Here is a 16,714-nt window from a genome sequence, read left to right on the forward strand (position 1 = left end):
ATTCGAAAAGCTTTAGCATACGAACTACATGATCTTGTGCTAGGCTTAGGATTGGGTCTTTGTCCATCACATCATTCTCCTAATGATGTGATCCCGTTATCAATGACATCCAATGTCCATGGTCAGGAAACCGTAACCATCTATTGATCAACGAGCTAGTCAACTAGAGGCTTACTAGGGACATGGTGTTGTCTATGTATCCACACATGTATGTGAGTTTCCTATCAATACAATTCTAGCATGGATAATAAACGATTATCATGAACAAGGAAATATAATAATAACCAATTTATTATTGCCTCTAGGGCATATTTCCAACAGTCTCCCACTTGCACTAGAGTCAATAATCCTGTTCACATCGATATGTGATTAACACTCAAGGTCACATCCCCATGTGACTAACACCCAAAGAGTTTACTAGAGTCAATAATCTAGTTCACATTACCATGTGATTAACACTCGATGAGTTCTGGGTTTGAACATGTTATGCTTGTGAGAGATGTTATAGTCAACGGGTCTGAATCTTTCAGATCCGTATGTACTTCGCAAATCTCTATGTCATCTTGTAGATGCAGCTACTACGCTATATTTGGAGCCATTTCAAATAACTGTTCTACTTGGAGCTATTCTAAATTGTTGCTCCATTATATGTATCCGATATCTCTACTCAGAGCTATCCGGATAGGTGTTAAGCTTGCATCGACGTAACTCTTTACGTCAAACTCTTTATCACCTCCATAACCGAGAAACATATCCTTATTCCTCTAAGGATAATTTAGACCGCTATCTGGTGATCTACTCCTAGATTACCTTTGTACCCTCTTGCCAGATATGTGGCCAGGCACACATCAGGTGCGGTACTCAGCATGGCATACCGTATAGAGCCTATGACAAAAGCATAGGGGATGACCTTCGTCCTTCCTCTTTCTTCTGCCGTGGTCGAGCTTAAGTCTTAACTTCATACCTTACAACTCAGGCAAGAACTCCTTCTTTGACTGGTCCATCTTGAACACCTTCAAGATCATGTCAAGGTATGTGCTCATTTGAAAGTACCATTAAGCGTTTTTGATCTATCCTTATAGATCTTGATGCTCAATGTTCAAGTAGCTTAATCCAGGCTTTCCATTGAAAAACACTTTCCAAATAACCCTATATGCTTTCCAGAAATTCTACGTCATTTCTGATCAACAATATGTCAACAACATATATTCATCAGAAATTCTATAGTGCTCCCACTCACTTCTTTGGAAATACAAGTTTCTCATAAACTTTGTATACACCCAAAATCTTTGATCATCTCATCAAAGCATATATTCCAACTCCGAGATGCTTACTCCAGTCCTTAGAAGGATTGCTGGAGCTTTGCATACTTATTAGCATCTTTCAGGATTGACAAAAACTTTCCGGTTGTATCACATACAACCTTTCCTCAAGAAAATCATCGAGGAAACAATGTTTTGATATCCTATCTGCAAGATTTCATAAATAATGCAGTAATTGCTAACATAATTCCAACAGACTCTTAGCATCGCTACGAGTGAGAAAGTCTCATCATAGTCAACTCCTTGAACTTGTCGGAAAACATCTTAACGACAAGTCGAGCTTTCTTAATGGTGATACCTACCATCATTGTCCGTCTTCCTTTTAAAATCCATATCTACCTAACAGCCTTATGACCATCAAGTAGTTCTCCTAAAGTCTACACTTTGTTTTCATATATGGATCCTCTCTCGGATTATATGGTCTCGAGCCATTTTGGAATCCAGGCCCACCATCGCTTCTCCATAGCTCGTAGGTTCATTGTTGTCTAGCAACATGACTTCCAAGACAGGACTACGTACCACTCTGAAGTAGTACGCATCCTTGTCATCCCACGAGGTTTGGTAGTGACTTGATCTAAAGTTTCATGATCACTATCATAAGCTTCCACTTCAATTGGTGTAGGTGCCACAGGAACAACTCCTGTGCCCTGCCACACACTAGTTGAAGAGACGGTTCAATAACCTCATCAAGTCTCCACCATCCTCCCACTCAATTCTTTCGAGAGAAACTTTTCCTCGAGAAAGGACCCGATTCTAGAAACAATCCCTCATTGCTTTCAGATCAGAGACAGGAGGTATACCCAACTGTTTTGGGTGTCCTATGAAGATGCATTTATCCGCTTTGGGTTCGAGCTTATCAGCCTGAAAGTTTTTCACATAAGCGTCACAGCCCCAAACCTTTAAGAAATGACAGCTTAGGTTTCTCTAAACCATAGTTCATATGGTGTCATCTCATCGGAATTACGTGGTGCCCTATTTAAAGTGAATGTGGTTGTCTTTAATGCCTAACCCATAAACTAACGTGGTAATTCGATAAGAGACATCATGGTATGCATCATATCCAAGAGGGTGCAGTTATGATGTTCGGACACACCATCACACTATGGTGTTCCAGGCTGTATTAGTTGTGAAACAATTTCCACAATGTCTTAATTTTGTGCCAAACTCGTAATTCAGATATTCATCTCTATGATCATATCATAGATCCTCTTGTCACGACGATCTTTCAACTTCACCCTAAAAATTACTTGAACCTTTCAATAATTCAGACTCGTGATTCATCAAGTAAATATACTCAACATCTACTCAAATCATCTGTGAAGTAAGAACATAACGATATCCACTACATGCCTCAGCACTCATTGGACTGCACACATCAAAATGTATTAATTCCAACAAGTTGCTTTCTAGTTCCATTTTACTGAAAACGAGGCTTTCAGTCATCTTGCCCATGTGGTATGATTTGCATGTCTCAATTGATTCAAAATCAAGTGAGTCCAAACGGTCCATTTGCATGGAGTTTCTTCATGCATATACACCAATAGACATGGTTCGCATGTCTCAAACTTTTCAAAAACGAGTGAGCCCAAAGATCCATCAACATGGAGCTTCTTCATGCGTTTTATACCGATATGACTTACGTGGTAGTGCCACAAGTAGGTGGTACTATCATTACTATCTTATATCTTTTGGCATGAACATGTGTATCACTACGATCGAGATTCAACAAACCATTCATTTTAGGTGTAAGACCATTGAAGGTATTATTCAAGTAAATAGAGTAACCATTATTCTCCTTAAATGAATAACCGTATTGCGATAGACATAATCCAATCATGTCTATGCTCAGCGCAAACACCAATCTCGATGGTAGAGGGAGTGTGCGATGCTTTATTACATCAAGCTTGGAAAAACTTCCAACACATATTGCCAGCTCACCTTTAGCTAGTCTCCGTTTACTCCGCAGCCTTTTATTTCGAGTTTACTAACATTTAGCAACCGAACCGGTATCTAATACCATGGTGCTACTAGGAGTACTAGTAAAGTACACATTAACACAATGTATATCCAATATACTTCTATCGACTTTGCCAGCCTTCTCATCTACCAAGTATCTAGGGTAATTCTGCTCCAGTGGCTGTTCCCCTTATTACAGAAGCACTTAGTCTCGGGTTTGGGTTCAACCTTGGGTTTCTTCACTAGAGCAGCAGCTGATTTGCCGTTTCATGAAGCATCCCTTTTTGCCCTTGCCCTCCTTGAAACTAGTGGTTTCACAAACCATCAACAATTGATGCTCCTTCTTGATTTCTACTTTTGTGGTGTCAAACATCACGAATATCTCAAGGATCATCATATATGTCCCCGATACATTATAGTTCATCACAAAGCTCTAGCAGCTTGGTGGTAATGACTTCGGAGAACCATCACTATTTCATCTGGAAGATCAACTCCCACTCGATTCAAGCGATTGTTGTACTCAGACAATCTGAGCACAAGTTCAACAATTGAGCTTTTCTCCCTTAGTTTGCAGGCTAAGAAAATTGTCGGTGGTCTTATACCTCTTGACGTGGGCACGAGCCTGAAATCCCAATTTCAGCCCTCGAAACATCTCATATGTTTTGCGATGTTTCAAAACGTCTTTGGTGCCTCAATTCTAAACCATTTAGCATTACGCACTGAACTATCATGTAGTCATCAAAACGTGTATGTCAGATGTTCGAAACATCCACAGACGACGTTCGAGGTTCAGCACACTGAGCGGTGCATTAAGGACATAAGCCTTCTATGAAGCAATGAGGACAAACCTTAGTTTACGGACCTAGTCCGCATATTACTACTATCAACTTTCAACTAAATTTTCTCTAGGAACATATCTAAACAGTAGAACTGAAGCGCGAGCTACGACATAATTTGCGAAGACCTTTTGACTATGTTCAGGATAATTAAGTTCATCTTGTGAACTCCCACTCAGATAGACATCCCTCTAGTCATCTAAGTGATTACATGATCCGAGTCAACTAGGCCGTGTCCGATCATCACGTGAGACGGACTAGTCATCATCGGTGAACATCTTCATGTTGATTGTATCTACCATACGACTCGTGCTCGACCTTTCGGTCTCTTGTGTTCCGAGGCCATGTCTGTACATGCTAGGCTCGTCAAGTCAACCTAAGTGTTTCGCGTGTGTAAATCTGTCTTACACCCGTTGTATGTGAACGTTAGAATCTAACACCCGATCATCACGTGGTGCTTCGAAACAACGAACTGTCGCAATGGTGCACAGTTAGGGGGAACACTTTCTTGAAATTATTATGAGGGATCATCTTATTTACTACCGTCGTTCTAAGTAAACAAGATGCATAAACATGATAAACATCACATGCAATCAAATAGTGACATGATATGGCCATCATCACTTTGCTCCGCTTGATCTCCATCTTCGGGGCTCCATGATCATCATCGTCACCGGCATGACACCATGATCTCCATCATCATGATCTCTATCATCGTGTCTTCATGAAGTTGTCTCGTCAACTATTACTTCTACTACTACATCTAACGGTTAGCAATAAAGTAAAGTAATTACATGACATTTATTTTGACACGCAGGTCATAAATAAATTAAGACAACTCCTATGGCTCCTGCGGGTTGTCATACTCATCGACATGCAAGTCATGATTCCTATTACAAGAACATGATCAATCTCATACATCACATATATCATTCATCACATCCTTTTGGCCATATCACATCACATAGCATACCCTGCAAAAACAAGTTAGACGTCCTCTAATTGTTGTTTGCATGTTTTACGTGGCTGCTATGGGTTTCTAGCAAGAACGTTTCTTACCTACGCAAAAACCACAATGTGATATGCCAATTGCTATTTACCCTTCATAAGGACCCTTTTCATCGAATCCGATCCGACTAAAGTGGGAGAGACAGACACCCGCTAGCCACCTTATGCAACTAGTGCATGTCAGTCGGTGGAACCAGTCTCACGTAAGAGTACGTGTAAGGTCGGTCTGGGCCGCTTCATCCCACAATGCCACCGAATCAAGATTGGACTAGTAACGGTAAGCATATTGAACAAAATCAACGCCCACAACTACTTTGTGTTCTACTCGTGCATAGAAACTACGCATAAACCTAGCTCATGATGGCACTGTTGGGGAACGTAGCATAAATTCAAAATTTTCCTACGTGTCACCAAGTCTATCTATGGAGTCATCTAGCAACGAGGGAGGAGTGGATCTACATACCCTTGTAGATCGCGCGCGGAAGCGTTCAAGAGAACGGGGTTGATGGAGTCGTAGTCGTCGTGATCCAAATCACCGATGATCCTAGCGCCGAACGGATGGCACCTTCGCGTTCAACACACGTACGGAGAAGCGACATCTCCTCCTTCTTGATCCAGCAAGGGGGAAGGAGAGGTTGATGGAGATCCAGTAGCACGACGGCGTGGTGGTGGAAGTAGCGGGATTCCAACAGGGCTTCGCCAAGCGCTGCGGAGGAGGGAGATGTGTCATGGGAGGGAGAGGGAGGCGCCAGGGCTTAGGTCTGGTTGCCCTACCTTCCCCCCACTATATATAGGGCCAAGGGAGAGGGGGGGGCGCAGCCTTGGCCCTTCCTCCAAGGAAGGGTGCGGCCAAGGGAGGAGTCCATCCCCCCCAAGGCACCTAGGAGGTGCCTTCCCCCTTTAGGACTCTTCCTTTCTTGCTCTCTTGGCGCATGGGCCTCTTGGGGCTGGTGCCCATGGCCCATGTAGGCCAAGGCGCACACCCCTACAGCCCATGTGGCCCCCCGAGGCAGGTGGCCCCACCCGGTGGACCCCCGGGACCCTTCCGGTGGTCCCGGTACAATACCGGTGACCCCGAAACTTGTCCCGATGGCCGAAATAGCACTTCCTATATATAATTATTTACCTCCGGACCATTCCGGAACTCCTCGTGACGTCCGGGATCTCATCCGGGACTCCGAACAACTTTCAGGTTACCGCATACTAATATCTCTATAACCCTAGCGTCACCGAACCTTAAGTGTGTAGACCCTACGGGTTCGGGAGACATGCAGACATGACCGAGACGTTCTCCGGTCAATAACCAATAGCGGGATCTGGATACCCATATTGGCTCCCACATGTTCCACGATGATCTCATCGGATGAACCACGATGTTGAGGATTCAATCAATCTCGTATACAATTCCCTTTGTCTAGCGGTACGATACTTGCCAGAGATTCGATCGTCGGTATCCCGATACCTTGTTCAATCTTGTTACCGGCAAGTCTCTTTACTCGTTCCGTAACACATCATCCCATGATCAACTCCTTGATCACATTGTGCACATTATGATGATGTCCTACCGAGTGGGCCCTGAGATACCTCTCCGTTTACACGGAGTGACAAATCCCAGTCTCGATTCGTGCCAACCCAACAGACACTTTCGGAGATACCTGTAGTGTACCTTTATAGCCACCCAGTTATGTTGTGACGTTTGGCACACCCAAAGCACTCCTACGGTATCCGGGAGTTGCACAATCTCATGGTCTAAGGAAACGATACTAGACATTGGAAAAGCTTTAGCATACAAACTACATGATCTTGTGCTAGGCTTAGGATTGGGTCTTTGTCCATCACAACATTCTCCTAATGATGTGATCCCGTTATCAATGACATCCAATGTCCATGGTCAGGAAACCGTAACCATCTATTGATCAACGAGCTAGTCAACTAGAGGCTTACTAGGGACATGGTGTTGTCTATGTATCCACACATGTATCTGAGTTTCCTATCAATACAATTCTAGCATGGATAATAAACGATTATCATGAACAAGGAAATATAATAATAACCAATTTATTATTGCCTCTAGGGCATATTTCCAAGAGGATGACCCGGTGATGACAAAGATTGATCAAGTGCTGGCAATTGTGGACTGGGAGCTCATGTTCACGGACAACCTGCTCCAAGCTCTGTCAACTAACGTGTCAGACCATGCACCATTGCACATGTCTACCTCTGCCCCTTTTTGCCAGCACAAGAGGTTTAGATTTGAGTTATACTGGACCAAGCTTGACGGATTCGAGCAAGCTGTGAAGGACGCATGTGTTTGTGATGATAGAATTGATGATCCGTACAAGCGGCTGGATGCACTACTCAGAAACACGGCCACGACATTGCAAGCATGGGGAGATAGAAAGACGGGCAACATCAAGCTAAAGATGGCAGTGGCAAATTATGTGATACTCAGGTTTGACTGCGCACAAGAGTATAGAAGTCTGTCGCAGGAGGAACTCTGGTTGAGAAGAACGCTCAAGCTATCCTTGCTGGGCTTGGCATCATTGCAGCGCACCATAGAGAGGCAAAGATCGCGGTTAAGGTGGATCAAGGAAGTAGACGCCAATATGAAGCTTTTCCAGGCAGTTGCTAATGGTCGACGGTCCAAGAACTTCATCGCGCACGTCAAGCTCCAAGGTGAAATTATCTCTGAACAGGACAGGAAAGGGGAAATCTTCACGGAAGCCTATCGCTAGCTCATGGGACACGCCACTGCGAGACAAGCAGGAGTTAATCTGGAATTTCTGAACATGGACTCCCATGACCTTGGGGAGCTTGAGGAGATCTTCACGGAGGACGAAGTGTGGAATGCCATCAAAGAGATGCCAGCTGATCGCGCGCCTGGACCGGATGGTTTTATCGGGCCTTTCTACCAGCATGCATGGCACATTATTAAGCATGATATCATGGTTGTCATGTACAAGCTGTACATTGGGGAAGGCAGAGGATTTGGGAAGCTAAACAGGGCTCACATAATTTTGATTCCCAAAGATTAGATGCAGAGGAAGTGGGTGACTTTTGGCCGATAAGTCTGACCCACAGCGCAGCTAAATTATTTGCAAAAGTCTTGGCAATCTGGGAAAGGAGAAGAATGAAATAAATTGTTGAAGCCAACCAATCTGTGTTTATTTTGGGACGAGCACTGCATGACAATTTTCTCTTAGTCAGGCAAGTTGCGAGGAGGATCCATGGGAGAAAGGAGAAAGGTGTATTTTTGAAACTCGACATCTTGCACGCATTTGACTCTCTCAGTTGGCCTTTCCTGTTCGACGTCTTGCATGCTAAAAGATTTGGTCCAAAGTGGCTAAGGTGGATTGCAATTCTGCAGAGTACTGCTTCCACCAAAGTAGTGGTAAACAGAATACCTGGTTCGAGTTTCTGTGATGCACAAGGATTGCGGCAAGGTGACCCAGTCTCGCCACTTCTATTTGTGATTGCTATGGACGTCTTGACCAAAATTTTCATCAAAGGAGAGGAAGCTGGGGCCATCATCTCATTCAGGGGGATAGCAGCGTTGCAAAGACTTTCCATATATGCTGACGATGTCGCTCTGTTCGTAAGACCCACTGCGCAGGATCTTGGCTTTGTGACTGAGGCTCCCCGAGCTTTTGGTGAAGCATCTGGGCTACGAGTGAACTATGCTAAGTCCTCAGCAATACTCATCAGAGGAGACGATCTAGACAGGGACCGGGTGGCGGCTATACTGAACTGCAGCTTGACTGAATTTCCCTGTAAATATCTTGGTCTCCAGCTTGCCATCCGACAGTTAAATCGTGCGGAATGGCAACCAATCCTGGACTCGGCATGCAAGCTAGTGCCTGCATGGCAGCAAGGGCTGATTCAACGGCCGGGTAGGCTGATTCTGGTGAAGTCGGTTCTTGCGGCTAAATCCATCCACCACTTTCTGGTGATTGATGCCCCTGCTTGGGTGTTCGAGGAGCTTGATCGAAGCATGCGCGCATTCTTCTGGGCTGGGAAGGATAAAACGAATGGTGGACAGTGTCTTGTGGCATGGAACCATATCTGCCGGCCTCTGAGCATGGGAGGGCTGGGGGTTAAAAATTTGCAGCTGCAGGCACTCGCTTTACGAGTGCGCTGGGAGTGGTTACGCCGGACTGATTATTCCAGACCTTGGAGAGGTATCCCTATGACTGAAGATGAGGAAGCCAGGAAGGTGTTTGACAGCATGGTGCACATTGAGACAGGTGACGGCACAAATGTTCTGTTCTGGAGAGATTGGTGGATCCATGGGTTTGCCGCTGCGGACATTGCCCCTATCATCGTTACATCAGTGGATAGAGTGAAAATAGACGCACAGTTCAGCAAGCTATGGATGCTAACAGATGGACTCAGGATGTGAGAGGAGATCTTTCTTTCACTACGCATATGCAGCTTCTGCACCTGAATCAAGCCATTCACACGGTCCAACAGCATGCAGGTGTCCCAGATATTTTCTCTTGGCCTGCGGACCCTTTAGGATTGTACACGGCCAAATCAACTTATCAATGGCTGTGTGCCGGGGGTGTCATCTCACCTTTTGCGGCTTGTATCTCGAAGAGCTGGGCAACACTAAAGTGTAAGATTTTTGCTTGGTTGGCGGTTCAACATCACTTGTGGACCTCAGACAGGAGAGCAAGGCATGGGCTCCAAGATCACTCGACACCTTGCTATACGTGCTTGCAAAGGGAGGATAATGTTGAGCACATACTAATCCAATGCGTGTATGCTAGAGAAGTGTGGGAAGGATGCCTCTCTGCCCTTCACCTGGACATCCCTCGGCCAAGCACACAAGACATTTATCTCCAATGGTGGTTGTCGAGTAGGAAGCATTACCAAAAGGCATAGAAAAGAGGGTTTGATACTTTGGTAATTTTGGTGGCATGGAACCTATGGAAGCAGCGCAATGCAAGGGTCTTCAATCGGGCAAATCAAGTGCTGCTGGCAAGTGACCTTATTCACAAAATCTTGCAAGAGATCGAGGAGTGGAGGAGAGCCAGAGTAGGAGTGGTAGGGTTGCATAGATTTGTGAGAGAGTAGCCTAGTGCACTTGGTAGTTTGGTAGTTGGGCGTGGGTGTGTGTTTGGGGTATGTTCGCATGGCCTCAAGCTTCTTGTAAATATTTTTGCTCTCTTCTATAAAGATAAGGTACGCCTTTGGCGTACTCTCGAAAAAAAATATGAACAGGAAAGAGGATATTTTTAGGGTGCTCTGCTCAGGAAATAAGATGCGTGGTCGCTATGTCCATGTGCGCGAGCCTGTTTGGCTAACTCCCATAATATTCCAGCAGCAAAAAAAGAAAACCTTTTTCAAAAACAATAAAATAATTATACTCATAAGCTGAGAAGACTACATAATAGGGAAAGCAAAGGAATTAGCATGACAGGACCCATGAAACCAATGACGGTTTGTACATGTATAGTACGTACGATGCTTTTTTCTAATGAAAATACTCTGGACCATTATTCTTTTCTAGAAAATGGGCTACCTAAGAGCAAACTATGCTAACGTGTTCTTTTTCAAAGCAAAACGTGAGTTTTATGCGACTAAAATAGGATTGCGAGCTTTAAGGCAAACTCTCAAGCACAATTTCATGGACATGTACAGTATATATAAACACACTCTTAACTTTGTATAGAAAATTAAAATAAAACTGATTACAGTACAAAAATCACTATATCGAGGAAAAATTTACCAAACTAGCTGGCACATCATTAGCAAATCTATCCATTCCTACACGAAACAATGAGAACTATTAAAAAAAATTTACAAAAAAAACAATTCGACATAATAAAGACGTGATTTTTTTTTACAAATATGATTTTAACAATGGAACTGTTCATAAAAATAATTAGTACATCATGCATAATTTACACATAAATGGTGAAGGGATAACACATAAATTATATATCAATAAAAGCGAACATAACAAAGATAAAACTATGTTCACAAGTTTTATATTTCAAAATGGCATCACATTTGATTTCAGTTTGTTTATACAAATGAAATCATATGTTCTTATCAATCATATTTCAAATTTCTAGCCCGCGCATCGAGCGGGCCACTTTGCTAGTTACACGAAAAAATTGATTCCCCCTGCTAGCTCAGACCCACTAGATTTAGAGGCTGACTTGTGGGCCTACTAAGTTAACATGTACGCAGGGCTTTGTCAACTTAGTCAATAAACGATTCTAGCTGCACTGACCGTTGGATGTTAATCCAACGACCAATCTACATCTTCAACCTCTGGTCTTGTTGCTCCAGCTGCCCAAACCTGCGCCCGCCGTACCGCCTGCTCCAGCCTCCCATGGTCGGCTGTGCTGCCGTGCAGGCCTCACCGCCCGACCATACTACTACTGGACAGGCCTTCCCTCTACTCACCCACACCCCCTATTATTCTCCGGAGACGGCAGTCTCAAACCGCAGTCGAAGCAGTCAACCTTCGTACGCCCCTCCACGTGGGCATCCACTGCTACGTATTCCCAGCTCCGGGTCGTTCCCTTCCTAGGTCGCGCCGTCGTCCACCACCTTGGTGCTCTCTGGCGGTACGACATTGTCAACATGGTCAATGAACGACAGCCATCAGAAGAGGACTATAAGTGGAGAGGCTGACATCTGGGTTCATGGCCGCACGCAAGGAAGTGCCTCCTTATTACGCGCAAAATAATGATTCCTCCACCTGACACCTCGGACCTACCGGAAGGGCCTTTGTATTTTGCGAAAAAAATGTTCCCCTGACTCCTGGGACCCACCGGCTTTATCTTTGCACGGAAAGGAACTACTTTCTTACCCCCTGACAGCTGGGACCCACCAGGTTGAAGCGAAGGTAGTGTTATATGTCCGACCACGAACGTGTACGTACATAGCGGTCGATTGGTGTCTGCAGCGACATACTGTGGCCAAGTAAGGAGCAACACGTGTTGAAGTAGAGGCATCGATGTAGCATGTCTCGCAGTCCCGTCTATATCGTGTACACGTACGTACGGCCACACTGCAAGATAGTAAATACGGATACGTACATACATACGGGCGGGGTCCCTAATGCGTACAGCGACTAATGCTGTTCATCGTAAGCCAACCGGCTAGGTCGGAATGAAGAAACCACATCGTGTTCATGGGGAGGCAACGGAATCCTTCGTGTTCATCGGGAGGCAACGGAATACGTCATGTTCATCGGGAGCCAACTGGCTTGGACAGAACAGCCAAAACGAGGTCTGGCGTACCGCAAAACAGAGGAAACAGGCCTTCTGTTCGACCACGTACGGGCAAAATGGGGTCTTCTTCATCGAGAAGGGTCTGGTTTACCGCAAAACGGAGGAAACAGACTTTTGTTCAACCGTGTACGGTCGAGACGGGGTCCTGTTGATCGGGAGGGGTGTGGCGTACCGCAAAACGGAGGAAACGAACTTGTGTTGGAGCGCCTATGGTCGAAACGGGGGTCCTGTTCATCCGGAGGGGTGTGGTGTATCGCAAAACGGGACACCATGGGCTACTGTTCATCCACCGTCGACTTCCTCCAACCTACACCTGCTACTGTTCATCCACCGTCGACTTCCTCCAGCCTCCACCAGCTACTGTTCATCCATGGGGTCCTGTTCATGTAGCCTCCACCGGCTACTGTTCATCCAGCCCTCCACGGGGTCCTGTTCATCCAGCCTCCACCAGCAACAATTCACCCAGCCCTCCACGGGGTCCTGTTCAATCATCCCCTCCACGTACGGGGTCGCTCCATCGGCTACTATTCATCCACCCCTACGCCCCCTCGATCGGGGTCTTGTTCATCCAGCGGCAACGACCTCTACTACCACGAGATCCTGTTCATCCAACCCCCACTGGGAACTTTTCATCAAGAGGCAGCTTCGTTCAACTTCAGTTAGCAGCAGTAGCAAAGGAATCACTCGGGTTCAGTTAACAACAAGGGATCTATCGGGGTTCAGTAACGTAGCTAGCGCAATCACTCGGATTTAGTTAGAGCCCAATGCCTCACTCGTATTCAGTTAGAGCGCAACGCCTCGCACACACGTGCGTACGTGTACGAGAGAAATGCGCAAACCTCCATGCATTGCTCAACCCCGATCACCCACCGTAACCAAGAACTCCCCGATATTTTCCTCGCCCTCGCTTCTACCATGATTTTTTCCATCATGGACGGCCCAAAGAATGTCATGCAGGTGCGTCTCCGGCCCTCCCAGGACGAAAAGCCCATTTGTTTTGATGATTTTTTTCATAGAAGTAGGAGCCCACCACATCTATGATGATACCGGTTTTTTTGACAATTATCGTCATAGAAGTGTCATAAGCATGACAAAAAAAAATTGTTTGGCCCAAAATGTCACGGATGTGTTTTTTTGTAGTGTTTATGCCATGTTATAGGTCATTTGGGGGCTTCCTGCTCTATGAGCATAGCTTCCTAACCCTCTTGATCGAATTTTATGCCATGTTATAGGTCATTTGGGGGCTTCCTACTCTATGAGCATAGCTTCATAACCCTCTTGATCGACTTTTATGCCATGTTATAGGTCATTTGGGGGCTTCCTGCTCTATGAGCATAGCTTTATGACCCTCTTGTTCGGCTTTCATGCCATAGGTCGCTTGGGGGCTTCCTACTCTATGAGTATAGCTTCATAACCCACTTTGACCCGCTTTTATGCCATGATCGAGTTAAACCTGCCTGTTTGCAACTTGCTACTCCACCAGGTGATCCGCCGAACTCTTGACAGTCAATCTTTTATATAAGACCCTGAACTAGTCAAGGTTAAAACGGCGGCTTATGTCACGTGAGAGCCGGCTTACAGTGAGCTAGGATAAACCCACCTGTCTACTGCAGTCTCTCCGCTATGTGGCTTGTTCGTACTCTTAATAGTTAATCTTTTCAATAAGACCCTGAACTAGTTAAGGTTTAAGCGATGGATTTATGTCACGTGAGACACGGCTTATGGGATAAAAGGCTTTCATGCCAAGCTTCTTTGAAGCAAAAAATTGAGTTTTTTTTCAAAAACCAATCTATTTTGGTCGTGCCTTGCAATCCGGCTTAATAAATATTTGATTTATGCATACTCTATTTTTTTTTGTAGAAACCATTTACAGGTGAGAAGTTGCAGGGTCATACTGATCCAGGTTATATTGCTCCATATTGAGTTTATTGCAGTTATAAGTCGCCAAAGGGATCTTTTCACGGACTAGAGATGATTATAAGTCGCCCTGGTTGTTGAGTTATCTAACTCACCCTGGAGTATGATTATAAGCCGCCAGTTGAAGGATTAACGGCTCTTTGACGGATTACATAAGCCATCAAAGTCTTTTGGTAATATTGCAAGCAGAGCTGTGTATGATAAGATCACCGAAGATTCAAGTTTTTGAAGCATACATTAATACGAACATGCATGAAGGCATGGCAGAGAAGATAATTGTTTTTCAGCTACCAATTATAAGGCTACACCTGAGCCTATGATTTTTTTCACTTAAATGTTTTTTCACCCCTCTAAGCCGGCCTCTGTCTCGTCCAGGTTAGAACTAGACAGGTCCACGTGTTCATGGCGCCTTGAGCTTGGGCCCCCAGGTCATCCTGTGCCAGTTCTTCGTCGATGGCCATCTACAGATTGCTCGAGGTCTAGTCGATGCCGGTTAAAGCTTCAAATTTTGCGTCATCGTTAAGTATAACAGAAGGATCAACATTAGGAGCAAATATAAGCTTACGCCTTGGCGGAATAAGGTCTATAACATCATGGGATGGCGGCTTAATCTTAGCATTATTGCTATCATAAGCCGGTTGGTACTTGTTCAGATTCAGCTCCTGCACAAGTTTACACGCCAAGGGCCGCATCTCTCTGTTGCATCTGTTGAAGTCCTCCTCTTCAAAGATTAACCCGTAAACATTGAACTCTGGACACCCGGCAGCCATTTCTTCTGGGTCTAGCTCTGATTGCCAAGCTTTGGCCCAACTTAGAGGAATAATGGCTCCTGCATGGGTGCTACCTCTTGAGCATGCGTTGGTTTTCCCTTGAAGAGGAAAGGATGATGTAGAAAAGTAGCATAAGTATTTCCCTTAGTTTTTGATAACCAAGGTATCAATCCAGTAGGAGACTACACGCAAGTCGCCTAGTACCTGCACAAACAATCAAGAACCTTGCAACCAACGCGATAAAGGGGTTGTCAATCCCTTTACGACCACTTGCAAAAGTGAGATCTGATAAAGATAATAAGATAAATATTTTTGGTATTTTTGTTGTAGATTGGAAAATAAAGATTGCAAAATAAATAGTAGGCTAGAATTATAGATCGGAAACTTATATGATGTAAAGTAGACCCAAGGGCCATAGGTTTCACTAGTGGCTTCTCTCATGATAGCATGTATTATGGTGGTGAACAAATTAATGCCGAGCAATTGATAGAAAAGCGCATAGTTATGATAATATCTAAGGCAATGATCATGAATATAGGCATCACGTCCATGTCAAGTAGACCGAAACGATTCTGCATCTACTACTATTACTCCACACATCGACCGCTATCCAGCATGCATCTAGAGTATTAAGTTCATAAGAACAAAGTAACACATTAAGCAAGATGACATGATGTAAAGGGATAAACTCAAGAAATATGATATAAACCCCATCTTTTTATGCTCGATGACAACAATACAATATGTGCCTTGCTGCCCCAGCTGTCAACGGGAAAGGAAACCACAAGATTGAACCTAAAGCTAAGCACTTCTCCCATTGCAAGAAAGATCAATCTAGTAGGCTAAACTAAACCGATAATTCGAAGAGACTTGCAAAGATATCAAATCATGCATATAAGAATTCAGAGAAGAACCAAATAATACTCATAGATAATCAAATTCATAAACCCATAATTCATCGGATCTCGCAAACACACCGCAAAAGAGTATTACATCGAATAGATCTCCAAGAACATCGAGGAGAACTTTGTATTGGGAACCAAAGAGAGAGAAGAAGCCATCTAGCTAATAACTATGGACCCGAAGGTCTGTGGTAAACTACTCACACCTCATCGGCGAGGCTATGGCGTTGATGAAGAATCCCTCCGTGATCGAATCCCCCTCCGGCAGATCGTCGGAAAAGGCCCCAGATGGGATCTCACGGGTACAGAAGGTTGCGGCGATGGAAAAGTGGTTTATTGGCTCTCCTGGATGTTTTTCGGGTACATGGGTATATATATGCGAATGAAGCACGTCGGTGGAGCTCCGTGGGGCCCACGAGGGTGGGGGCGCGCCTACCCCCTGTTGGGGACATGACTATTAGGTATGAAGCCCAAGAGCATATTAACAATGGCGGTTCATAGGTAGGCTTAGTAGAAGTCCCAAACCCGAAGGCGGCTTAAGGCCCACGGATATAAACCGCCATGTAAGTAAACTTGTATTGTAAGGTATGTAAGAAAGGTCACCGAGCTGGATACGTTGTATGAGCCGACCGGGACTCTGTAGGCCATAGAGCGTCAACCCGTGTATATAAGGGGACGACCTAGTGGCGGCTTAGGAGAAGAAACAAGAGATCGAGAGCCAGGTTAAGCGTATTCACTCCCTCCTCATCGAAA

General features: G+C 44.8%; 1 protein-coding gene across 1 annotated transcript; it reads left to right on the forward strand.

Moving 5' to 3' along the window:
• The first annotated feature begins 7,224 nt into the window (after positions 1 to 7,224).
• LOC147959175 (uncharacterized) lies at positions 7,225 to 7,857 on the forward strand. The gene has a single exon (XM_087532532.1). The coding sequence runs from the start codon at positions 7,225 to 7,227 to the stop codon at positions 7,855 to 7,857; it is 633 nt and encodes a 210-aa protein (XP_087388658.1).
• The last annotated feature ends 8,857 nt before the right edge of the window (positions 7,858 to 16,714 follow it).

Source organism: Triticum urartu, chromosome 7A (genome assembly GCF_056163025.1).
Source record: "Triticum urartu cultivar PI428250 chromosome 7A, HENAU_Tu73, whole genome shotgun sequence".
In the NCBI taxonomy this organism is placed as follows: Eukaryota; Viridiplantae; Streptophyta; class Magnoliopsida; order Poales; family Poaceae; genus Triticum; species Triticum urartu.